This window comes from Schistocerca cancellata, chromosome 7 (genome assembly GCF_023864275.1).
Source record: "Schistocerca cancellata isolate TAMUIC-IGC-003103 chromosome 7, iqSchCanc2.1, whole genome shotgun sequence".
Taxonomy (NCBI): Eukaryota; Metazoa; Arthropoda; class Insecta; order Orthoptera; family Acrididae; genus Schistocerca; species Schistocerca cancellata.
This window is the reverse complement of record NC_064632.1, coordinates 441811286-441837391: the sequence shown is the minus strand read 5'-3', so window position 1 is coordinate 441837391 and position 26106 is coordinate 441811286. Positions and strand designations below refer to the sequence as shown.

Here is a 26106-nt window from a genome sequence, read left to right as displayed (position 1 = left end):
TGCTATTCAAATAAAAGTTTAAAGAGATTCAATGCCCTTTAATTTTCAGAATGTTAAAGTCACAAGACATGATATGAAGACATGCAGTCTGACTAGTTGGCTTGGCATTTAATGAAAAAATTAAGTTTTTTACAACATTAATGCATTTTTTGTTTAGTTTAGGATGGTTGCCTGAAAGTGTGTTCTACCAGCAAAAAAATAATTTACTTCCCTTTTAGTTAATTTGAGATGGAAAATTTTTGTTTAGACTCTACATGCCAGAGGAAGCTATCATCATAAGCAATTCCTATATGCCAACCTTGGTGTAAATGGGGGCAATCTGTTCATAATTCCTATTTAAATGTGATGCTTATATTAACATTGCAAAATATCTTCACTTAATCTTCTAAAATAAAGTTTTAATACCAATTAATAAAATAACAGTTCGTTCCTGCCAATATTACAGTTTATTATTGCCAATATATATTAAAATGCAGGAAACATTTTTCATTATCAGCTGACAGAACAACTTCAGAAAGCAGACATAATATGACAAATTAAATAAGCTACATGTAACCTGAAGGAACAGATGTAAATAAAAAAAAGTCATATGCAGAATATAAAATGTAGTTTACATTTTAAGAAAAGATAATTCACATTTCCCAGAAACTTGTGCAACATACACAATAAGTATCCACATTGTTGGGATATCCCAATTTAAAGAAGAACTTCTATATTTCAATAGTAAGTTTGGTCTGAGCTTTAAGAAAAAACTTATTTCAATAATCGGATTAGAAAATGGCTCTGAGCACTATTGGACTTAACATCTATGGTCATCAGTCCCCTAGAACTTAGAACTAATTAAACCTAACTGACCTAAGGACATCGCATAACACCCAGTCATCACGAGGCAGAGAAAATCCCTGACCCTGCCGGGAATAATCGGGTCAGACCCGAGCTACAACAAAAAAACTTAATATATTTCAGCAGTCAGGCTAGGCCTGAGCTTTAAGAAAAAACTTAATTACTACAATCAATCCCTTAATAGTTCCATTACGTTGGATCTCAGATTAAGAAAATCCTACACACTATGCTGCAGTAAATAGTCGCGCACCTTCTTCAAAAGTCTGAAGCTGACTGGGATGATTGCGTAGCTGGTGATGGAAAGGTAGCCTGAAAAGAAATTAAAATCCACATTAACATTACTGAAAACCTTTATTTCTAAATTATGGATTACTAAGTTTGTTGCACTAATACTGGGTTAATGTTGGGGAAAAATGTTTATGTAACATGGCTTTTCTTATCCATTTCTGTGTCGAAATATTCAATGACGGAATGAAACTCAAAGTGGCTCCACTTTGTTTGTATTTACATCTTTATATTGTAATTAGCTACTTAAAGTCATAACATGTATATGCCACACCTTAAAAAACACTTAGATAACTAATAATAAAAAAATATAGGCCTAGTTAATTGTTACAATTTAGATGTCATGTAATGAGAATTTTACTGTACATGCAAGACATACTGGACCAAAGAAACGAAATGCCATGATGTTAATAACCTAACATCTAAACAAGATTAGCAAACAGTTTGAACGTGAGTATATTAATATGGGTGATAATACCAGATAGTTTTTCTGCCTAGATGGTGTTATAGTCAGGACTGAGATTTTAAGCTAATGGGGAACTTGAGGCAACTGCCAATCAGGAAGTTGTGTTAACACAAGATATGAGCACTTTTACCCATCAGCAATTATTCCATAATGTACTAATGCCACTGCTTTGGAACAAGACGTGTTGTGAACTATGTTTGAACATTCACATTTGCATGATAAAGTCACAAGCCAATGGAAATATGCAATGCTGCTTGCACAGAAGGGAACATCCTGTACACACATCAATTTTTTTTTTTTCGAATGAAACAGAATGTGTAAACACTTTATGACTGATTTGCAGTGTATCATTCAGCTGATTCAGCTGGCTTGCTGTGTAATGGAATTATCCACACCAAGTTCAAGGTGTGGAGTGACTTCAGTTTTTTCAATAGCAATGTCTACAAATTATTCCACGTGACAGTCACATCAAATCATAATTAAGTATTTTCTTTTTCTTTAATTATACTAACAGAGCTGCCTTCAGATAAAATAAGAATTATTTTAAACATGGTGCCAGAAACTTGCATGCCATAACCTTTATCAATACTGGATGTGAGGTCAGTCTGGAGGCAGTTTTCAGTTGCAATTTCTTATTTCTTTTGTGGATTGTTTCAGTCTTTACACCACCATTAGCACACAGTATTAAATTTATGCAAGTTAGCCAATAGCACTGTATGTCCAGCAGTGCTCCCTCAAACCTAAAAATGTTAAATAAATAATAATTACTTTATTCCTTAATATGCCCTTTGGGGAAAGGAAAGTTGCTAGATAAATTTCAAAATGCCATACATGACTTTAGAAATGTAATACTTACCATTTCAGAAATTTTTACTGTCTTTACAAATTCCTTGCTTTGCTTAGAGTGTGGTCTTTGTCTTCCCCCCGGATGACATCTGCGACCTGCCAACTTGTTTTTTCTTCTGCTTATTGCAGTGGGCTGAACGGGAATATAGTTACCACGATTTTTTCTAGATTTTCCTGTAACAAAAATTAGAATTCATACAATATTGAATTACTTGCCATAACATTTATATAAAAGTATGTTTTACTTACCTTCACCAAAATTTGCCAAATAAGATGCACATGCAGATGGCGTTTTAAGCTTTCTCAATATTTCGCACATGACTTCAAGGCCTTTCCTCATTTCCTCAGGGGATTTATTTGAAAAATCTATGAGACGAGCTTTTATCTCGTCGATTAAATCATTATTTCTTTTGTCTGGAACTGTCTCCATGCGAAGTGTCTCTGGCATCTCTTCTTGGCTTTCACAGAGCAAACCTGTGTCCATTTGCTCCAAACGTTCCGAAGAACTTGAAGCCCCTGCATTCTGAGAGCAATACAGAGGCTCTAGCCACCCTTCAGGAGGCTCCTCATTTGTAGCAATAAAATAATACAGTCTACGTATACTGTCACTATCAGTCACCTCCTTGTAGTTTCCTGATGGTAAAACAGTACTGCCCCAGTCTATATGTTTGCAGATCCTCCCTGTATTGCCTTGGCAACAAGTGCAAACAAGAACAGCCATATTAACAATGTAATAATGATTCTGCCTTTCTTCACTGGGAATGAGCAGAACATCCTCATTGACTTGTCTGATTTTTCCTAGAATCTCCTGTGAAGGGGCCTTTATAGGCCTACAGAAAGACTTAGGACTTGCTCCATTAGCAGCATCAAGAAGTCTCCTCTGAAAATACAAATTCACCTTTGTGAGAAAAAAGTCCACCATCTGAACCACATTGAAGGCACGCACCCTCTCAAAAATCCTGTCCTTTAAAATTCTCATGAAGGCCTCACTTATATTATTTGTGTTGTGCCCTTCTATAAGCATACCTCGCCGATGTGAAAGGGTCCACAGTTCTCTCCTATCCCAATACCCGTTCAAGAATTTCAATAAATTTTGATGATTTTCACCGATGTTCGCTCTTGTTACATTATAGTTTACCACTGCTTCATTTTTTGTTTGTGCAAACATTATTTTTTTGAAATTCTGGAAGAACTCGCACTGTTTTTGCTGTGGTATAGCATTTTTTGTTTTTAGAAGCCAGCGCCACACTGCCTGCAGGACATGGAATATACACAACAAAGTTTTTGTGTTTGGGAAGCACCTTCTAATTGCATTTTGTTCTGACTGGCTGTCGTCAGTCAGAAACACACTTGGGCCATTGATGTTTCCCCCAAAAATATTTTCCCCCACTATCTCTTTCAGCAACTCTAGTCCCATTTCTATAACTCCGCAGCTTTCTGAAGACATAATCAGAACTCCTAGTGGTAAACCTCCACACTCACTGTAAGTAAAACAAACACTCTGCTGCTATCATGATCCAGAGAACCAGTGGAATCCATAAATACAAGTTTGGAAGCAGCTTTTACGTGAGTATGGACTTGTTGCATCAGTGGTGAGCAAATGCTGAAAAACAATTATACAAATATTAATAGTAGCTAAATGTATATGCATAAAGTTTTCATCAGACTACAAATTTGTAAATATACTCTTACCATACTATATAATCATCATCTTTCTGAATCATCTTGGCACACACAGCTCCAACTTCGCTGTTGTATTCCTCTAACCTCTGCTGTAACAGCTGCTTTCCTTCTTTGTTGAAGTCTGTTGGCCCATACTTTTTCTTAAAAACTTTGTTGAACAAATAGTGGCAAAAGTTGTAATCAGGACACCTGCTTCTGTCTGCGAGGACTAAAGGGTAATCTGGACAATTCAGCTGAATTTCAACCTTTATTGACTCAAGAGCAGTGGCTGGTGAATGACCTCTTTCAAACAGGGATATTAATTTTTCTTTGACATCACTTGATGGTTGCCTAAATCTTAAAGCAGCAGCACTCTCAACACTGTGGTTATGACCCAACACCAAGTTAACCTCACACGGCATTTCCTTGTAGAGCATTGCTTTCTCTACAGACTTACCTCTGTATCTATCATGCACAGTGTGAATTGTCACTGTCATTTTTGATGGACAGTTAGTGTTTTTTGTTGCCCTTTGCACTGAACCATGAACTTTTATACTGCGAGTATTGTGATGACAGACCAGCCTTTGTTTGAAAACAACATATTTTCCTGATGCAGGTTCAGTGCACCTTATTGTATAAGTTGTTTTTGTTATGTTTTCAAACTGTGCCAACCACTGTCCAAACTCCTCCCTTGTTTTAACATCAACCAGGATGTTTAAAGATTTAATTTCTTGCACATTACATTCATTTCTGTGCAGCTCCAACACACGTGTTTTCCACTGTGGGAGAATTTCCTGTTAAGAGAGAAGAGCATGTATTACTATCACTTCTGTACTTGGCTTCATTTAAATTATTTCAGAATTTTCCTCCCTACAGTAACATACATTTGATATAAGAAGTGCAGCAGGTATGTAGACACATGGTAGACCAGACCACAATTTCATAAAAACCACCAATAAGTACACATTTTACCTTGGGTAAGGAGGGGTAAAAACAAAATAATATTTAAACTTTCGAAATTTTGGATGAAAAGCTTTTGTACTCAGCAGAATATGGTTAAAAATGTTTCATATTCACACAAACATTTCACTGAAAAAAGAAAAAAATACTTGAGGGGGGCACAAAAAAAGACCTAGAGACTAAATTGAAGAAAGTACCTACACAGGTGACAGGACAATAAAAGTATGAGGCAAGATAAAAAGAATTCATATAATGGTCTGTTAGACATATCTATGTCAAACTAATTAATGTAGTATAAGTTTTGAGGAAAAGGGTAGATTTTTATATAGAGGAAATATTAACTATGTCCATTAATGTTATAAACAGTATGAGGAAAAGGGTAGATTTTTATACAGAGGAAATATCAACTATGTCCATTAATGTTACAAACCGTATTTAAACTAATAGTTTTGGCCTAAACAAATTTTTCTAGACACTTCAGTCTGATAGTTCCAATTCCAAATCTTAAGGGAAATGTTTTCAAGGGAAAGACAAATGGACATGTTGGTGTGCTCCTATAGATAATTTAAAATTTCTTAAGTTTCTGGGTGATTAGAGCTGGGTGTTTGGTAAAATCTGGAAACCAATCCTTACTGGCAAAACTTTTCACTGGTAAATGTGCTTTCTGTGTTACCTGAACAAACTCAGCAACAAACTGTTTTACCTTGAATGAAGTTACAGGAAGGCCCATGTAGCCAAGCAAGTATATTCATCTTTACTGAGAACAGATCTTTGTGTATTCAGAACTTTTTAGTAGTACTCTCAGATACCAGTGGTATGATTAAATTACAGTTGAGTAACAGCTTTTATTTACACCTGGCATTAATTTTAAACTACCACAGCATACTCTGTGTCTTTCTCTTAAAGGTTGCAGTTTAATGTAATTTCTAGGCATTCAACACTACTGACAGTCTAATGATTTCCAAATTGAAATACAGAGAGTAAAAGTTACTAATTTTTTTTAAAAAAAGCAAACACTATTTGTAATTAATCTGAACTTAGGATGCAGTCAGCTGCTCAAGATATGATTGCCTTCTGTTCACTTTTCCTCCACCTTTCCAATCAATGGAAAAAACAACTCACAGTTTAGTATACAAATGTGTTTTATAATTCCAGTACACAATGTTAATAAGTTTTAGCTGATTCTGAAACTTCTTACACATATACATGTTTCACATATATGTGAAACATAAAGAAAAAATGGCCTATGAAAAAAGCCTTCTTTTAAAGGATCATTAAAAGTCTTTGTGGGTAACAAGAAACATAAAAACAAAATTCTTACAGAAACATGTATTAAATGGTAATTTTCCAGTACCGAGAAATGAAAATCTGTCAAAATAGGTATACCGCTGTTTTATATTACGATTTGTGCGCGCTGTTTCATACAGTTATTAAATCTCCTGCTTACTATCACACCATTTAAATTACTGGAGTCCACAACAAGATTTTTAAATGGTGATTTCTGATCAGGTAAACAAGTTGGCTGTACCTTCACCTTATTTCCTTCCATAATTTACTCTAATAATAGCTATTTTTACCCGATCATGCTTATTTTATTTTTACCCTACCAATACCCTATCTTTCATGTTTTATTTGATCCCCGTAATTCTATAATCTTAAGTAGCCAACATTACCAAGTTGCCAATAACTGTCAAGTGAGCAGACTGGATTAATAGCTTCAAAAAGCAAGCAGAGAATACACCCACTTGAGAAATAGTACTAACTATTTCACTCTGCCTTTCGTTCACCGACAGCATTATCATTGAAAGCAATGAATTTCAACGCTTAAAAAAAACATTAAGTGCAGAAAATTCATACTAAATATGGTACTTACAAATACTTCAGCCTTTCGCTCGTCCGCAACACTATCTTCGAACGAAATCATTTTGAAAATACAGTACGGAGGACACGTTGACGCAGGAAACGCATACACATACAAACACAATAGTGAGTAGTGAGTTGCGGCTAACACAAAATTTCGCGCGCGCCTGATGCACAGCGCTTTTTCATTGGTAGTCGTCTGGTGGCTCCTTATTGGTCGCTAGCTACAGTGCTCAGACAGTGTGGAGGGGAGATGGCTAGACCCCGGGTCAAGTCAGTACTCGCGTGTTGTCGTGGTTTCAAAGATGATCTTTAAATATGCTTCAAGTGCAAATGAAAATTCTTATAATGCAACTGGACAGATAAAAAATATACTCCCCAAGCAGCAGCAGGAGAACATATACATACAGAAGTATACAGGGTGAGTCAGGAGAAAAGGTACATGCACTGAGGGGTGATAGCATTAGTGATTGTGAGTAGAAAATTTCTTATGGGCAAATGCAATGTTCCGAATGGTTTCTGAGATAGAACACATGTAATATCACTTTTGTACGATTTCTGGAATAACTCGAGAGCCGCACCCTCCAGCGAAAACATGTCGCTGTACAAATTTAAACTACATTCAGTTTCCTACAAAAAAAGGACCTATTCTTGTTTCTCTAGGACTTCCAGTTTGCACAAAGACAGTGCGAGGATATTGACAATCTGACACAAAGTGATGTGCATGCGCTGTAGCTTAGGTACTCTTTGTAGTCTAATTTGAAGTAGTTTCCCGACCTGATGGAACACAAGTGTCCTGCATCAAACTGTTCGTCTCAGCTTCCTCTACACTTCCGTCATACGTTGTGCACAATAACAGTGTTTGAATAACACAGAAAATAAGTAACAAAGTTTTATTGCATACATTCTATCTCAGAAACCATTCGCAATAGGGAATATGTCCATATGAAGTTTTTTGTTCAGAATCACTTGTATCATCACCCCTCAAAGGCTGTACCTTTCCTCCTGACTCACCCTGCACATGCAAGCTTTTGGAGCCATTGGCTCAAGCTTTTGGAGCCATTGGCTCCTTCTTCTGGAAGAAGGATTGAAGAGGAAGGAAGAAGGGTGAAGGAAAAGGACTGATGAGGTTTAGGGAAAGGGGCAGAGTTTGGAAAAGTCACCCAGAACCCCGAGGCAGGGGAGACTTATCAGATGGATTGAGAGGGAGAGAGAGTGATTGGTGGGGGATGCACTGGATTTTTCTTTCTTTCTCATCCCATCCTGTAAGTCTCCATGCCTTGAGGTTCTGGGTGACTTTTCCAAACTCTACTCCTTTTCCTAAACCACACCGGTTCTTTTCCTTCAGCCCTCTTCCTTTCCCTTCAACTCTTCTATCAGAAGAAGGAGCCACTGGCTCTGAAAGCTTTCATACATAATACCTTTCATACATGTGTTCTGCCGCTGCTTGGTGAGTAGATTATTTATGTATCCAATTACACTATATTTTCAAAAAAGTGATTATTTTCATTGATGTATCATTAATCTTTGCATTAAAAACTGATATTATGTCCTGAAAACCACATTAATACTCAAACACAATTATGATGCTAACAACACTCTGATGCTATGTCAATATTTTTAACTATTTGTGGGCAAAAGTGCAAAAGGCTTGCATAATTACTTCTACAGGGTGTCTACGACCCGGGACAACCGGGAAATCCGGGAAAAACCCGGGAATTTTTTCATCCGGGAGAAAACCGGGAAAAACCCGGGAATTTTTCGGAATTCCGGGAATTTTTCATTGTTTTAGCTTTCAGTTAAATTTTTGTAATTTTGACTGCAGAATTGATTCTCTAGCAAAGAATGTTATTGTATCCTGCTACTGGAGAATGATACTGCAGCAAGAAAATATAAACGAGAGGGAAAAAATAAAACTTTAGTGGCAAAGGAAATGTGCAATTTACAACAACAAAACACCGTGCACGCACAAGCGTCTGCAAATAGCAAAAATATGTCAAAGGCCGTAGGGCGCAGACTGTAATTCTTCGTAACAATAAACTGCTTGCTATGAGCATGACGTCACAACTGTTCACATTAGATTCGTTTGACCAATTGCCAGCGGTCTGTTGCGCATGCGCATTTGACTCGCGTATAAGCAGTACCTTCTCCAGCTTCCCGCTACTTGAAGTTTGGCTGTTAGCTGTATCGGTAGTAGCAGCAAGCAGCCAGATGCAAACGAGAAAAAATTTTCCCCCGCGCCCTAGCTGCCAGATTCACTCTTGCACAGAGTTGTAGTGGGGAGGGGATTAACCTCCACGTGACCCGCGTTTACGTTAAGTGATTTCGCTGCTTCTCTTCGTGTACAGCTCCCACATCAAATGAAAACAAAATAGATATCAGGTGAATTAAAATACATTCACATAATTACGGAAGGCAAAAATATATTATTAATTTCAGTATTCTGATTTGATTTTATTTCCAAGTTTGTAGCAGTCAAACATTAATCGTCTTGCAGAACAGGGAAGTTAATTTTCCAAGCTTGCTAAAGAAATTTGGCTTTATTAATCTTTCCACTGAGGCAGTCATTTTATTTGAAACGAAGTGTTTCATTCTACAGTATTGCCTAGTTCCAACTGTTCGCTGAATTTCAAGCGCACGTTATCATCTTCTGCCATACATGGCATTATGCCATAATAAAGAACCAAAAATGATATCGCAGAGTACTGGTACTCCAAGAAAATTTACATACCAAAAACCACACTGAAAAGCTTAATATCAGATGGGACCTACTTCATTGTGAATCTGGAAAAAGCCAATTTGCACTCAAGCCGAATTATGCATTTTAGTATAGTTTACTAAATTCCGATGCTCTTTGGAGTACCCTCTGATGACCTGTTTCTTTTATGGTGCAATGTAAGCTCTCTTAGTGCTTTATACAGTCGAACATGCGGGCTTCCTACACCAATACAGTTGCACACGCACAATAATGCCTGTTTTTCTGGCGCTCTCTGGCAACTGGTAAATCGAACCTATTTCTACCAGTCTCTGGATAGTATTGCGAAAGGTGGTTAGAAAAGCGTTACTTTCAAAGTAAATTTCTGAATTATGTCACGTGTGAGAAAGTGGGATGGATATCTAAATCACAGAGCGTTCGTAACTGAACAGTTTGAGGACCAGCCACTTACAAGAATTTCGAGCCGAGACATTTATGTCAGAATTTTAAATTTACTGGCACATTTGTGTGATGTATCTTAAAGTGTAACACACGCAACAAAAAAAAAACAATGTTACATGTGAAAACTTAGCTTCTGTTGTAGTATGTTAATCTTAGAGACCAAAATTATGTGTGAAAGCTTAGCTTTTCTTGTAGATATACGGTACTGTGTACATTAATGTAAACCGTTAACTTTTCCTCTTGCGTGTTCGCGCTATGTAACCAGTGATCTTGCTATTGGATGACTATAACACGTGTCCTATGCTCTGAATAACTACTGTCATCGGCTGGCGAGATCTCGTGGCTTGAGATATGACTCGCTTACAAAAGGACATCGCAACCTCGGTTTCAACGCTCCGGAAACTAACGCCCTGTGTTTGGTGCAAGTCGAATTTATACTTTCGTAATACGAAAATATGCAGCGTATATGTTGCTGCAAATCAAAGGTATTTCCAAAACTTCTCTGCCCCGTCTTTTCTTTTTTTTTCCGGGAAGTTCTGCGCGATTGTATAAAACGTTAACCATTCAAAGGATTGATAAGTTTTACAGTTCCGAGGGAAAATCTACGGAAAATCTACTGTCACTTTAGCACAGAAAAAGTGTATTTTCGCCTGGGAAACAGCATATTTTTTAAACGGAATATCCGGGAGAAATCCGGGAATAATCCGGGAATTTTTTTTCCTTGTCCCCGTATACACCCTGTTCTACACACATCAGAATAATTAATTTCAGCAGACCATGAATTAATAGACTTTTGAGGGATTTCTCTCTGAAATGGATTCATACGATACAATCCTGCTCGCGAAACGCGGCCATCCACACGGGCCACCTGTTACCAACTCCTGGACACTAGTACGTCCTCTCTCTCCGAAAGCTGCCAGCGATCGCACGCTAAGGACTGTGACCCTTCTGGTGATGCGCCAGAGGAAGGAGAGCACGGCTCATTCTGGCAAGCAGGCATGTCAGTTGTTCTGAGTTATGTCCTGCCTATGAAACAGTACCTTGTGCTGTACATGATGTTGATGAAATATACTTGTGGGGTCTGTCTTTATGATTTGTCCAACATTCCTCCACAAGGGCTCTGCATCTTGCCGCTTGTAAATCTCTTTGTACATATTTAAAAATCGTTGCCTGTGCATCTTTTGTAAGCAACATTCTAAATTCAGCTGATTTTTTGACCATGTTTGCGAATTCTGGCAGACCTTGTGGCAGGCGAGACAGTGCATCCGCAACATTATCCTGCCCTCTGACGTGGTGAATTTCAAAACTATACTTCTGCAAAGCCACCATCCTTCTTGATAGGCTTGCATATAACTTGCACAACAGTAAGAAACTTAACACCTGATCATCACAAAAGACGTTTATATACTTGCCATATGCAAAATAGTGGAACTTTTTGAATGTCCACCCAACAGCTAAAGCTTCCAGCTCAGTGACTGTATACGCTCTTTCACAGCCTGATAAGATTCTACTTGTGAACACAGTAATACACATTTCCACTTTTCCTGGCACTTCTACGTTCTGGAAAAGCCATACATCCAGTCCGCAAGTGGATTTGTCTATTGCCAGACAGAAATCTTTAGTCATATCAGAGTGCTGTAATATATGTAATTACACTAGAGCTTGTTTGATCTTATCAAATGCTTCTTTACGGGAATCATTCCAGCACCAGTAAGCATTTTTCTTTAGTAGACTCAAAAGTGCATAACTGTTAAGTAATTGTGCTGGCACAATATGCTTAAAGAAGGAAAAGGGTTGGATGAACACTTTTAATTGTTTTCTTGTTCTTGGGTACAGGAAGTGTGGTGCGAGTACAATCACCTTTACAGAAATTACATGGCCCAGGAACTTTATCTCCTGTCACCTGAGCTTAGACGTCTTTAAATTTGCAATCACTCCTGCATTTGCAAATTTCCTTATACCTTTTTCTACTAGTTCCACATGCTTCTCCCAGACAGCAGTGGCTTTACGTGGATCGTATACATAAGCTGTGATTCGATCTAGTGATTATAGCTGTAGCACTGTGTCAAGCACTGCAATGAATATGCCTGTGCTTACATTCGAAACAAATGATAAAACTTTAAACTGGTAACTCCTCCCAACAAAAATAAATGCAGTGTTTTTATGTGAGGGCTCAGACAATATTATCTGCAAACACGGATCAATGAAGCTTAAGTACTGTGCACCGAAAAACTTTTGGATCTGTTCATCCAAGTTCTCAGGTCAGGTTCTTATTGATGTCTCGTGAATCGAGCGCCAAACATATGCTACCATCTGCTTTAGCTACTGCTACAGAGGGCTACTGTAGAGCAAGTAAGATGCCCATTACTCTCCATTCTAACATTTTGTGAATCTCTCTCATGACAGCATCTTTGTGTGTCCACTGTACAGCATATACAGTGTGACAGAAGGTCTGGTGATCATAGACTTGCATGTCACAAATATATTGTCTGACAAATCCAGGTTTTTCTGAGAATACTCCATCATATTTATACAATAGCTCAGCTAATTCTTTACATTATGTAGTACTCAAGTAATCAGATTCTGATACCGTGTCTTTTATAAGACCGTTAATGGTTTTAATTTCTTTATTTTGGTTGACCACATAGTTACAATGACCATTTTGCATTGATCATCGTGTAAGAGTGAAGTCTTTATTTTAATGGCAATGCTTACTATGGATAACTACATTCTTATTTTAATTCCAATGCTATTTCTTCTCCACGGTTCATCAGTTGAAACAACCCACATGAGATGTCTATTTGTTCGTTCCTGCCTTGCATGAACTCCCAGCCCAGGATCACATGAACCAATAAGTGATTCATTAATCATTTTGTGGTTGATGTGTCACAGTAGGTGTAAAACTTTGCTTCTGCCATTTTGCAATAGACAACAATAGCGGCAAGTGGGGTTCAGCTGGTTGGTCATAGGTGTAATACTATAAGCTTAGGCATCTGTCAACATAATGGCATAAAAATATTAGTCGATTTATGATTGCGTCATAAGGTTGTTCTCGATTAAGTATGTCAACTTATGCACACATTTCTCACCAATTGCGGGAAGTTTTAATTTTCTGCTTTAACATGAAGAAATCTGCAGCTGTGGCTCTTAAAATGCTGAGTAAGACCAGTGATGAGGGAATTATTAGTGGAAGAACATGTAGAGAATGTTTTCAATGCCTTAAGAACGGTGCTTATGATGTCGAAGACTGGAATGGTGGTGAAAGACAGAACATTTTCGTAGCTACTGAAACAGACGAAGACAGTCACAGGACATCATTATCGAAAGCAAATGATGCGTTCGAGCCCAGCACTGATACACAAACAGCCACAATACAGCGATAGACACATAAAGATAACTATGCAGCAGGCTAGTGCTCGACCCCATGTCATAAAACCTGTCAAAATATACATGGAAACGTTGAAATGAGAAGTCCTATCACTCCCACTGTATTCTCCATACATTGCTCTCCCTGACAACCACCTTTTTCGATTAGTGGCATACAGTCTGGCTGACCAGCACTTCCAATCATATGAACAAGTGCAAAATTGAATCGATTCATGGATCCCCACAAAAGACACTCAGTTCTTCCACCATGGGATTCATATGCTATCCGAAAGATGGGAGAATGTAGTGACCAGCGTTGGGAAACACTATGAATCATAATTTTTTTGTCAGTTTTCCAAAATAAAGCCTCAAATTTCGAGAAAAAACGGTGAAAAAAAAGTTGTAGACCCAGTATATGCCCCAATAACTGAGCGCCAATTTGAGTGTTGGGATATATGTTACCCAGCTCTGCACAGCGCTGCCATCTATCAGCTGAAGATAATGCATCTGTTATAAACACTGAAGAGGTAGGAGATCAAGATATAAGTGATTCTGGCAGTGACTGAGGTGATGATATTACGTCTTTTGAAAACACTGTGATTCTGTGTAAGGAGCCACAATTGAAAGTAGATTTCAGCATAACAGACAGTGAATGTGTTTAATTTGAGATACTTTTTTTGCAAAAACATTATGGAACACACGTTTGCAAACAAATTTACATGCTGCTCAAAAGAACAGTGTCAAATGGAAAGAAATAACTGTTCATGAAGTGAAGGCATTCATAGGCATGCTGATAATAATGGGTATCCATCAACTACCAGTAGCTGACAGTTATTAGAGTTCAGATCCAGTGTTTAAGGGAGTTCAGTTTCAAACATCATGACACTGTCAAGATACAAGAAAACCGCACAGAACCTACACTGCAATGACAATAATGTTATTCTTTCTCCTAAAACAGATCCAAACTATGACAAACTTTATAAAATTAGCCCCATTATTGCAGCACTAAACAAAAACCCTTTGGCAGTGTATGAGCCATCTTCTACATTAACAGTAGACAAATAGATGGTGCCATTCAAGGGATGCACATCTCTCAAACAGTATATGTCCATGAAGTCAACAAAAAGGGGGTACAAAATTTGGTGTCGTGCAGACTCTAAAAGTGGTTTTACTTCAAATTTTGAAGTGTACACTGGTAAATCCAGTACCCCAATACAAGATTTCAAGAATTACCAGATGTGTGAGCGAGTAGTTCTGGAACTGTGCCAACAATTTTTTTACACAGGCAGAATCATTGTTTTCGATAATTTCCTTACAACTTACATGTTGATGAAAGGACTGAGACCATGGCCTCTATACCTGTGGAATTGTAAGAGGAAACATGAGATGGCTACCACAAATATTAGCAAACAAAAAAAGTGCATAAAAGTGGAGAGTTTCAGTTTGCTATGAAGTGTGGTATAGCTGCAGTGAAATGGCAGGACAACAAAACAGTTTGCCTTCTTTCTACATAAAACAATCCAAAATATGTCAAATTTATTGAAAGGAAGCTAAAAGATGGCTCTAAGGTAATTGTATCCAGACCTGAAATAGTACATCATTATAACAACATGATTGGCAGAGTTGACCGATTTGATCAGCTACATAAAAGATATATGATAGGCAGATGATCTATAAAATGGTGGCATCGACTATTTTATTTTTTTGTTGATCTAGCTATTACCAACTCTTATGTACTGTATCAAACAATGGCAGAAAACAGATCAGTTAACCTTTCACCTCAGATTAGTAAGACAACTGATCAGTGGATATTCATCCAGGAAAAAGAAGGGTTCAGTGCCCACTTTCTTTCCAGTAAAGAGAGGAGTTTCCAATGTGCCAGATTATGTCCAGCTCATGAACATAGGAACCATGTACCGAAAGACAGTGACACTAGGAAGCGATGCAGATTCTACAGCACAAACTCTAAAGAGAAGAGAAGAGAACAAAAGTTGTTTGTACTGCTTGTGGTGTACCAGTTTGTGCCATACCATGTTTTTACAAGTTTCATGGCATGTAAGATTTTGTAACTTTTAATCACCTTTCATGAAAATTGAAATGTAATGAATATTTTTTACACTGGCACTAAACAAATAAAGGATTACATGCATGTACAATTTGTAGTTATTTTATTCCCTGCAAAAGCCTGTTTATGACTAAAGAACAAAATTACAAAATCACTGTCAACAGAAAAGGTATCCCCCACTGGTTAGTGCAACATGTGTATTCCACTTCCTAGAACTAAAAAATATTTTGGCAATGAAAGTATAATAATGGGATTTAAAAGAAGCCATTATCACCTTAATATTTTAAAAATCTGTAAAAAAAATGAATTTTAACCATGAAAGGGTTAACAGAAAAATGCAATCGATAGCTCTTTTTCCAAATATAACTCAACCTGCACCTGGTACTTAATGAGTTAGCTTTTTGTACGGATTACACCTACCATTTTGCAGTAAATGAGATTTTACCTGGTTTCCCTGTTTAAAGAAACATGTGCTGACGTGGATGCATCACTCTCTATTATTATCTGGATGCCTGTACCATTTATTGAACCATCAATGGCAGCTTGTACTACCTCAATTTTCTCCCTAGCACAATTACAGGTTTCTTCAGACAGCTCCTCCTGCAAATCCTTTCTGTCATTGCACCATAACATGCATAGGTCTTGTTGTTGGCCAGTGCCTTCATTTAGTGCTGTGGCTGTCTGATGAAGGCCTACAGAAGTCACGTAAAGTTTGACACAAGCTGTTGTGCATTTTTCTCGGCATCTGTCACATCTATAATACACATGCTATGTGTTGGGTTTTGGTCCTGTTGCGCATTCTACTGCGGCAACTGCTGCTGCTGATAATTTCCGAGGCACGAGAATAGCTGATACTCGATTTATATGTTGTTGCTGTGGTGGTGGTCCTGCATTAGGAATCCATCCACTTGGTCTTTGGTTCTGCCATGGCTCATGTTTTTGTTATGTTTATTATTGTTATAGCCATTGTCATACCTTCTTTTCCTGGCAAAGCCATTGCTACAACCATTTTGATTACTGTGGTAAGTATTACCATTGCCCCTGAACTGTGGCCATCTTATTATGATTCAAACTATGGTTACCTACATTCTGTGACCTAAAGATACCATTTGTTGTGAATTGGCAGGAGCTAATTCACGGGGTTTGGAGGAAGCCGAAAGGCACGCGTTTAAGCTCACGCAGGCTGGTGTGAGGTCTGGAACAGGTCAGAGAAATAAGAATAGCAAAACAGGAGGTAACTGGTAGAATACTTAACTTTAATCCACAATTGGTGAACATCTCTCTTGACTGTACATGCTTCACAAGATAAATAGCAAAGGATATTGGTGCCTTGCTAGGTCGTAGCAAATGACGTAGCTGAAGGCTACGCTAACTATCGTCTCGGCAAATGAGAGCGTAATTTGTCAGTGAACCATTGCTCGCTAAGTTGGCTGTACAACTGGGGCGAGTGCTAGGAAGTCGCTCTAGACCTGCCGTGTGGTGGCGCTCGGTCTGCAATCACTGACAGTGGCGACACGCGGGTCCGTTGTATACTAGTGGACCGCGGCCGATTTAAAGGCTACCACCTAGCAAGTGTGGTGTCTGGCGGTGACACCACACCATTCATTGGATACCAGCATTCTAGTCATCAGCATGATTCCAATTATTCTTAATATTCTCGTTTGAACCATTATCATCACACGACTTCTTAGCATCTTCCTGTATTAAATCTGGTGAGTCTATCACAGGTAAGAAACTTTCTACATTTGTGTCAGGTACATTCATCAATTTATCTATAATATTTATTGGCAAACATGCCTCAAGTATTTGCAGTACATTTGTATGCAAGACAGGCTTGTCCCAGTACCTCGTAGGGTTAATGTATTTCTCGATATACCATCTGAGGTTTCCATGTTGGGATTGTACGGTTCTGGACTGCATACTAATTTTCTTAGATGTTCTTGTACATAATGTGACCAAAAACATCCCAAAATGCTCTTTCAAATTACATGAGTGTATTACACATTTCTGATCTGGGTAGTATCCATGATAGCGCATCTCCAGTTATATGCGATATTGGAAACTGTATGTTCTGACGTCCTGACCACGACCGCGGTAGTACAGTTCTAAAATTCCTTCTGAAAACTACTGAGTGAATATTTTTCTTACCATCTTCATTAAATGTTTGTAAATGGCTTTGTTTTACAAGGCTTTCTTCTTGCATAAGATTTGCCAATGTAGTCACCCCTTGTTCACATTCGTATGTAGTTCCTGATACTAATGATTTCATGACCTCTTGTCATTTCCATGCATGGGTTCATAAACCGGTTGTGATAAAGATGTATTTCCATACTGTGATGCAGCATTGGATACATTCCCTTGTTCAGCATTGTTATCATTATAAACTTACTGTTAGGGTCCTACTACCTTATATTGCCTATTATTTTGCCATGGTCAGAAAGTAGATTGTAACATACTTCAAACATTGACTAACTCCTCACGCAAACCTTGGCAGGTTTCTCCACGACCAAGGTAACTTTCCCATTAGCATTGTCTATTTCCTGCTTGATTTATTTTTCAATAGTCTCCTTCACACCTGAAGGTATTTCTTCCACAATGGATGTGACTTCCTTAACCAAATTCTTTGGCTTACTTTGTGCAAGCTGTATGTTACCTACATCAGTACTTAGTTTTTCAACCTACTGCGATAAGCCCTTGCAGCTTTTCTGCACAAAAGTTACCTCAGTTTGCACCTTATCCAACTCTCCATTTAGAGCATCAGTGATGGTTTTCTCTCTGGCACCTAATACTATATTCATTTTCCTCTTGAGTAGTTAGAGCTACATTTAATTGCCCAGCTAACTCCCTCTCTGTTAATTTCTGTCTCTTTTCCCTTTCCTCTTCCATAAATTCATATTTCTTATTCTTTCTTCTTCCACAAGTTCTAGCTTCTTAAAGCTGGGCTTGCTTCTCCTCGTATTCTTGTTAATTAAAGCCTGCTTAGCTTCATGTTCTCATTCCAACCTAGCTTGCTTTTATTCATGCTCTCTTTCGCTTATTTTTAACTTCTGATATAAGAGTGTAGTTTTGGTTGTGTTGAAAGGTCAGCTTCCGTGCCCCCATCACAGACATACTATCAACAATTATTGCTGTTGAACGTAATATGTGTATTGCTTCTGCCTCCTGCTTCTTGTTCAGTAGCAATAGCAGTTTCATCTATTTCGTACTTATTTGCTTCCTCTGTAGAACCTGTTAACAGTGTGTTATCTGTTACAATCTCAGTTTCATAAACACCTTCCTGTTAGTCAGCATCATGAGTCCTCAACATCATTATCTCTGTGCTTTGGCCTAACTGTATTGTCAAATTTGGATAATCCTTCACATGTTATCACACAATAAATACACAACATAATATTAAACACAAATACATACATAGAAATTATCAACAAAACCACTTGCTGGCATTTGTCGGAACAGTATAGCAGCTTATTTCTTTCGCAGTTGCTACTTGATACACTAGTCACACTTTGTTTATTTATGTTCTGACAATTTAAAACTTTTAATAGTGCATGTGTCATAGTACTGTTGGTAAATGACATGAAAAAGCACACACATGCTTACCTGTGTCAGCCTGCAGTACACTATGTCAAGTAACAGGGTTGCCACAAGTTCTGGAAATCAGGGAATTGCAAACATATCAGGGAAATTTTTTTAAAAAAAGGCACTGGAAAATTTTTGTTTTTGTCTGAGTAGATGAATTGTTTTGTGTACTGAGATGTCATGCGTCATCACTGGTTGGGTGCAGCTGAGAATGTGCACCGTTTCCCTACTCCCCTCCCCTTCCCTTCCTACCACTCCCTCAGCTTGCAATCAATGCTGCCACCACTTCTTGCCGCTAGCCTAGCAGCTGCCGATGAGAGGCAGGGAGTCACGAGGAGTGGTTTGTTTGAATATGATTCTCAGACATTGTTGACAGAGTGGCTGGAGATGGTGGTCATGTGTGCATGAGTTGAGTCTGAGTGATTGTGTGAACGTGTGTGCACTCTCATTTTCTGACAAAGGCTATGGCTGAAAATTTAGTTGTGAGAGTGTGATTTTCTTTTCTAAGTGCCTGTCTGTGACTCAGTGGTCATCTTTATGGTGAGTTGCTACCTATCCTCATTAGTATTGATTCTAAGAGTATTTGCACAAGTTATCTAATGCATGGACTGATCACCGCGGCCTCATTTAATCAACATGCTGTCTGTGATGTGTGAATAGCTGGCCACATGAGTGGATTCCCGCAATGGGCCAAAATCGCAGGCCATTTCCGTGGATCTCTTTAACGGATCAGGCCTGCCGATCTGAAACCCATCATTTCCCACTAATGTGCAGGTCCTGCCCATCAGATGTAGTCTGACTGATGTGCCCACAGGCCGGGTCTGTTTGCGTGTGGCTTAATGCGGCAGATTTTTGTGGTTTATCCATGGACCTGGACCTAGGACCAAGGTGCTCCTTGGCAGACCAGAGGCCACGGGTGATGGATTTCAGGAATTGTTACTGTCTCACCACAATTACATTGTACAGTGTGGCATTTTATAGACATTTTATTTATTTTAGTACATTTTGGCACTTCGAAAGTTGTTTATATACGAAGATCATCCACAAAGTAAGTTCCGTTTCTGTTTCTATCCACTGCAGTGCTATGATCACAGTTCCGCACATGTGCAGCAGCTACACTGACTCATGATGAAGACATGTAGGTCATTTTCAGATCGCTGCTGTCGACGTGTGCTTTGTAATGCTTCTTTATAATGTCAGCCGTAATTGAAAATTCCACCACAGGTGAAATCAGATCTGTGACTCGTTTTCTAAATGCAAAGAAAGTTAAACCAAAGGAAATTCCTCGGCAAATGTGCAAGGTTTACGGACAAAATGGTATGGGTGATTCAATTGTTAGAAGATGGGTCAGACTGTTCAATGAAGGAAGAGATCAAGTGCACGATGAAGTATGAAGTGGACACCCGTCTGTAGTTACTGATGAACTGGTTCACACAATTGAAGAGAAGATTAAGCACAACAGCAAGTTTACACTTAATGCCCTTGTTATGGAAGTTCTGCAAATCTCACAATCACTAATTCATGAAATTGTTACTGAAAAACTGAAATTTCAAAAACTTTGCTCACTTTGGGTACCCAAAATTCTTACAGAATAACACAAAAAACAACGGATGGGCAGTGCAATTCAGTTTTTGACACGCTAAAATGAAGGCGATTATCTTCTTTCTCGGATAGTCACGGGGGATGAAACTTGGGTATTGTATGAAACCCCTGAAACAAAACGGCAATCAATGGAATGGAGGCACATCACATTGTTACTGCGAGACCATCAAGAAATTGCGCTGCACAATACAGAACAAGCGCCGAGGATTACTGTCAAAAGGTGGTGTTTTTTTCCATGATAATGCCCGACCTCACACAGCAAATGTGACCAAACAACTCTTACAGGAATTTCCCTGGGACGCGTTTGATCATCCTCTGTACAGCCTGAACCTCACTCCTATCGACTTTCATCTGTTCTTACACCTAAAATCTGTCTTTGGTGGTCAACGATGATGACAAGCTGAAAGATTTTGTTACCATATGGTTGAATACACCGGCAATCTTCTATGAAGAAGGTATACAAAAACTTGTGCCACGCTATGAAAAGTGCCTACAAAATTTAGAAAGTTATGTAGAAAAGTAGTTTAACAGTTTTAGATTTTTGTACAATAAATATTTTTTCTGTATCTGTACACGTTTGTTTTACCAAATGGAACTTACTTCGTGGACATACCTTGTATTAGAAATTATCGACAATAAGATGATGAAAATGGTAACAGTCACTGGTGGTTTGTATGCTATGTACTCATATTTCCCAAAAGAAAAATCACACAATACCTGTAAAATAATAGACATAAAACATTTGATAATAACCAACAATAACGAACATAGTAGAACCAACTTTTTATTGGCTGTTACCTATAGTGTTGGTTTACACAGCTCTTCTCTGCTTTATATACTTCTTTCAAGAAGCCTACTTTTTTTCTGAGGTTATACCTGAAATCAGTGAAGGTATTTTAAATCTGTCTTGCAACTCCAAGGAAATGCATATTTTTGTCACCAGATGTGATTCACTTTGTGGAAATAAAACAACAATGATTTTAATGAAACACTTATACCATTTGGCTTGCTTTCTCCATCTAAAAGCAGTTCATTACAAAAGATGTTGATGTTAGAACTCAAGATTTTTGCTCATGTGTCTTCACTTACCCTTGAGATCTCAAACTTTGTCCAGGAAAAATGCTAAAACTTGTCTGGAAATAAGGAGAATCTCACTTGGGATAGCTTGTGGCAACCCTGTGTAATTTTTACGACAAACAAATCCACATTGTTATTTGTACTTGTCAAAGCTTTCTTTCTTGTTTCTTGCATCTCAATAAAGATTATTTAATACTGTACATAAAAGTGTAAACATATCTTCATAAGCATAAAATACATCACATACTTTTACATACATTTATAGATAAATTCTTTTATCAACCCTCACGTTCTGGAGTGCTAGTGTGACGTGTCGTATCATGTTCGCATAATGTATTGCATTGTGGTTTCATTGATCATTAATCCTTGCATTAAAAACTGATATTATTTCCAGAAAACCACATTAATACTCAAACATACATACGATGCAAAAAATTCTCCGATGCTATGTCAATATTTTCAACTATTTATGGGCAAAAGCACAAAAGGTATGCATAAATTACTGGTGGACACTCAGAGTAATAAATTTTGGTAGAGTAGCAATTCATAAAGTTTAGAGGGATTTCATTCTGAAATGGATTCATTTGTATGTAAAGGTGTATTACACTGTTGCTAATATTCACTTTGCAATCAGCCTGTATTTTTAATTAATATTCCATGACTGCTGTGTTGGTGAATATGGTAAGCCTAACACACTCACGAGCACATATCCAGGATGACCACTATTTTTACAAAACAAACTAAGAAATTTTGTTACTAAACATTTACCTCTTAACCTTGGATAAAGACTGAATGAATTTTTTCATAGTAAGTTGGTTTGAAGAGTCATAATTGACAAGAATTATTGAGGATGATAGGAATGGCTGCCAACAATAAAGGACTGAAGCTACATAAAACAATTTTAAATATCTCAGGTGACGGCACTATATTACAAATAAAAGAAGTTTTTATTTAATTAACAAATATGCTGCTGAATTCTGAAAGCACTTAAGTAAATAATTCATACAATTACTGTTAACAGACCTGTATCACAATCATGTCCAGCTAAACCAGCGGTAATCTTAAGAGAGCTAGAATCAATCTTTGTTCACTGGACAAAAGGAGGAAAGAATAGCAATTATTAGCCTTTAGTAGTGAGAATCAGAGACCATACAGTCATATTTAATTGTTTGTCAGTGTTGCTGATCTCCTTTTACCACTAGCTTTACACGATTTCTTTCATTTTCTACAGCACTTTCAGTTTATCACAGAGATCAAAAATTATTCCCTTGGTTTTTCAGTAAATACTAACCAGAAGACAGTATAGGTGAAAACATGAACCATGTTGTGCAAAATACTCTAAAGCCCCTATTGACAAGTTATCTATCTTTAAGCACCCCTATGAACCATGGACCAAGCTGAAGTAGGGGGGGTGGTTTGCGAGGTAGGGTGGGGTGGTTTGCGTGCCTCAGCGATACAGATAACCATATTGTAAGTGCAAGAACCGTGGAAGTACAGCCCTGAAGAGGGGCAAACAGCCTTTTCAGTAGTCGCAGGGGCAACAGTCTAGATGGATGACTGACTGACTACTGATATTTGAACGACGAAAAGCAAGGGGAAACTAAGCCCATTATTTTCCTTGAGTGCATGCAATGGTACAGTATTGTTAAATGATGATGACATCCTCTTTGACAAAATATTCCAGGGGCAAGCTAGTACCTCATTTGGATCTCCGGGCGGGAACTACTCAATAGGATGTTTTCATCAGAAAAAACAGGTGTGGCATTCTAGAGACCATAGTATAGAATGTTAGCTCCTTTAATTAGACAGGTAGAACAGAAAAACTAGAAGGGGAAATGGATAGGTCGAAGTTGAATATTGAAGGAATTAGTGAAGTTTGGTGACAGGAAGAACTGTACTTTTGTTCACGTGAGTACAGGATTACACATACGAAATCAAATGAGTAATGCAGGAGCAAGTCTAATAATAAATATGAAAATAGGAATGTGGTAAGCTACTATGAAAAGCATAGTAAATGTAATATAAACCCAAGACTGACACGCCAACCACAGCAGTGCACGTTTGTATGCCAACCAGCCAGGCACATATGATGAATTTGAAAGAATGTATGAGGAAATAAAAAAATTATTTGAATAGTTAAGGAAAAAATTAATTACACTCGGGGTTGCTCTTTGCAAATGGCTACATGTGTTGGGCTATGTTGGCAGTGAAAAGATCTATTAAGTTTCCTTCTTCCCTGCACAGAAAGGGAGGTTTGCTTACCTCATATCTTCTGAAGTTGTCTTGATGTCCCCATCAGTTTTCTTCTCCACCAGCTGCAGGTCTTAACATGTGAGCAAGTGTTGGACATGTTAGCAGCACTAGTTGTTCTTTGCAAATTGCAAGTCGAGGGCTCTATCAGCCAGTTTGCAATGAAAAGGTCTAGCAAGTTTCCTACTTTCCTGGCTGGACAGAAAGCGAGGTTTGCTTTCCTTGTGTGTTCTAAAGTTGTCTTAATATTCCAATTGGTTTTTTTTCTCTGATGGCCAAAGATCCTAACATGTGAACAACAAACAGTGAATAATGGAATGATAAGTGGGAATATCTCAATGCCTTTACAATGAAAGCCTCAAAGTATAGAATCACCACCTTAATCTCAAAATCAGGAAAATGAATTGTTGTTATAATAAGTCACTTGAGAGCCAGCCTGAAAGCAATGTATTCATCAAAGATTACAGATCTATTTGTCATTTATCAGACACCATGAAAGTTCATGGAAATATCACCACACAATATTGATACACTGTAGAAGATTGTACAAAATCATTTCCCAATGCCGGTTTAAACTTTAGTTCACTTTTGATAATACAGAATAGTCACCCATAGCAACAACATGTTGCCAGCACAGATACAAATGTTAGACTGACTGATGAGGTAGCCTAACTGTTTCGTGCCTGCCTGTTCAGGGTGCTCTTGCAACTGGCTAATTCAATCAGCCAATGATTTATAAGATTAAATGAAATATTTAATTAATCTTTGAATATAAATTTAGAGTTATTGAAATCATAATTAGAAAGCTGTCAGTGTGAATATCATCAGCATAGTTGGAAATTAGGCAAATATTTTGACAGTAACTATATATAATCAAAGTTAGGCCTACGTGTATGCTGCCGAGATTAGTAGGTGAACCAAAGCTCTTGCTGTATGCTCCACTACAACACTGACTTTAGTTACACCACCTGTCTCATGCTTTATGAAAATCTGCCACTTTGTAGGATGTGTAGGTCTACCAATCTTAAGTGCTCACTAAGTCACAGCAGTATGAATCTTGAAATGTGGCATAAATATCACAACAGGAGAAAATATAAAAATGAAGCAGGCAAAATGGAATAAAGGCATCCAAAAAAAGGGGGATTAATGCAAAATGGCTAAGCAATAATGGTTGGAGGAAAAATTCAAAGCTATAGAAGCACATGTATAAATAGGGGAAAAATAGATACCAAAGGGTAACGAACTTGCAGGCAATATTATAAAAAGGGAAGAGGAAGTGGATGAAGATTAGACAGGAGACACAACACTATGGGAAGAATTTGACACAGCATTGAAAGCCCTAAGCGAAACAAGGCCCCTGGAGTAGACATTACTCCCTCAGAATTAATGATATCCCTGAGAAAGCCAGCCACGACAAAACTATTCGACTTGGTGGGCAACAAGAATGTAATAATTGCATTCCCAAAGAAAGCAGCTGCTGACTAGCTCACACCTTGCAATATTGCATTAACATTGGGAGACATTCCAAACCTGTCAATTAAAATGCAAACAAAAAAAAGAGGAAAACTAAAATAGAACAGAGGAGTATATGACTGGCTCATCCATTATAAGAAACACAGATTAGCTAGCCACCCTGAAACACATTAAAATTGTTACCCTAAAATTTTAGGAAACAACTTTGACATTGCACAAAACTTGGTAAGTTGAACCACATTCATGCCATTGTCATTTAAAATAGAGGGCAAATCATTTGACGAATGAGCTGCTATGTTCTAATCTGTACACAAAATACAGTCTACTACATTGTGAGGCACCATGATCTGCACGCCACAAGAACCACAAATTGCAGGGTCTTCTCACAAGAAGACGTGTGAGGGGGTTGTGCCCCATCCTGTCTGTGTGGCTGGAAGGATACCATAGCCGAGTTTTGGACTTCACCAGACACAGGTTGTTCTCTGTCACCTCCAGTCGCTCACCTTACCATCAAAGCTTGACTCTGTACCTCAACAATGAGATGATAGCATGCACTATATACCCTTATGATTTGCCACCCATCAGAAACACACCATCTTCCCCAACCTTTGTGAG

At 38.0% G+C, this 26106-nt stretch overlaps 1 protein-coding gene across 3 annotated transcripts; it reads right to left on the bottom strand.

Moving 5' to 3' along the window:
* Positions 1-471: 471 nt before the first annotated feature.
* LOC126092150 (uncharacterized) lies at positions 472-4618 on the bottom strand. Of its 3 annotated transcripts, none has more exons than XR_007521307.1 (4): positions 2690-4618; positions 2451-2614; positions 2172-2334; positions 472-1152 (listed from the first exon to the last, which is right to left on the bottom strand). XR_007521307.1 is itself a non-coding variant. In XM_049907620.1 (4 exons), exons 2-4 carry the CDS (start codon positions 3885-3887, stop codon positions 1099-1101), a joined length of 1416 nt encoding a protein of 471 aa, XP_049763577.1. In that variant the 5' UTR covers positions 3888-4043; positions 4133-4618; the 3' UTR covers positions 476-1098. The 3 variants fall into 3 exon arrangements, 2 of the variants coding, with proteins under 2 accessions (XP_049763577.1, XP_049763576.1); XM_049907620.1 differs by lacking the exon at positions 2172-2334 and having other exon boundaries at positions 476-1152; positions 2690-4043; positions 4133-4618; XM_049907619.1 differs by lacking the exon at positions 2172-2334 and having other exon boundaries at positions 476-1152.
* Positions 4619-26106: the final 21488 nt, after the last annotated feature.

Excerpts from the sequence above, each read along its gene's own strand:
- LOC126092150 (XM_049907619.1), bottom strand. The coding sequence starts at position 3,887 with ATGTCTTCAGAAAGCTGCGGAGTTATAGAAATGGGACTAGAGTTGCTG. Across the intron at positions 2,615-2,689 it reads TTTGGCAAATTTTGGTGAAG|GAAAATCTAGAAAAAATCGT; the intron begins GTAAGTAAAACA and ends TTTTTGTTACAG. Across the intron at positions 1,153-2,450 it reads CAGTAAAAATTTCTGAAATG|GCTACCTTTCCATCACCAGC; the intron begins GTAAGTATTACA and ends ATTTCTTTTCAG.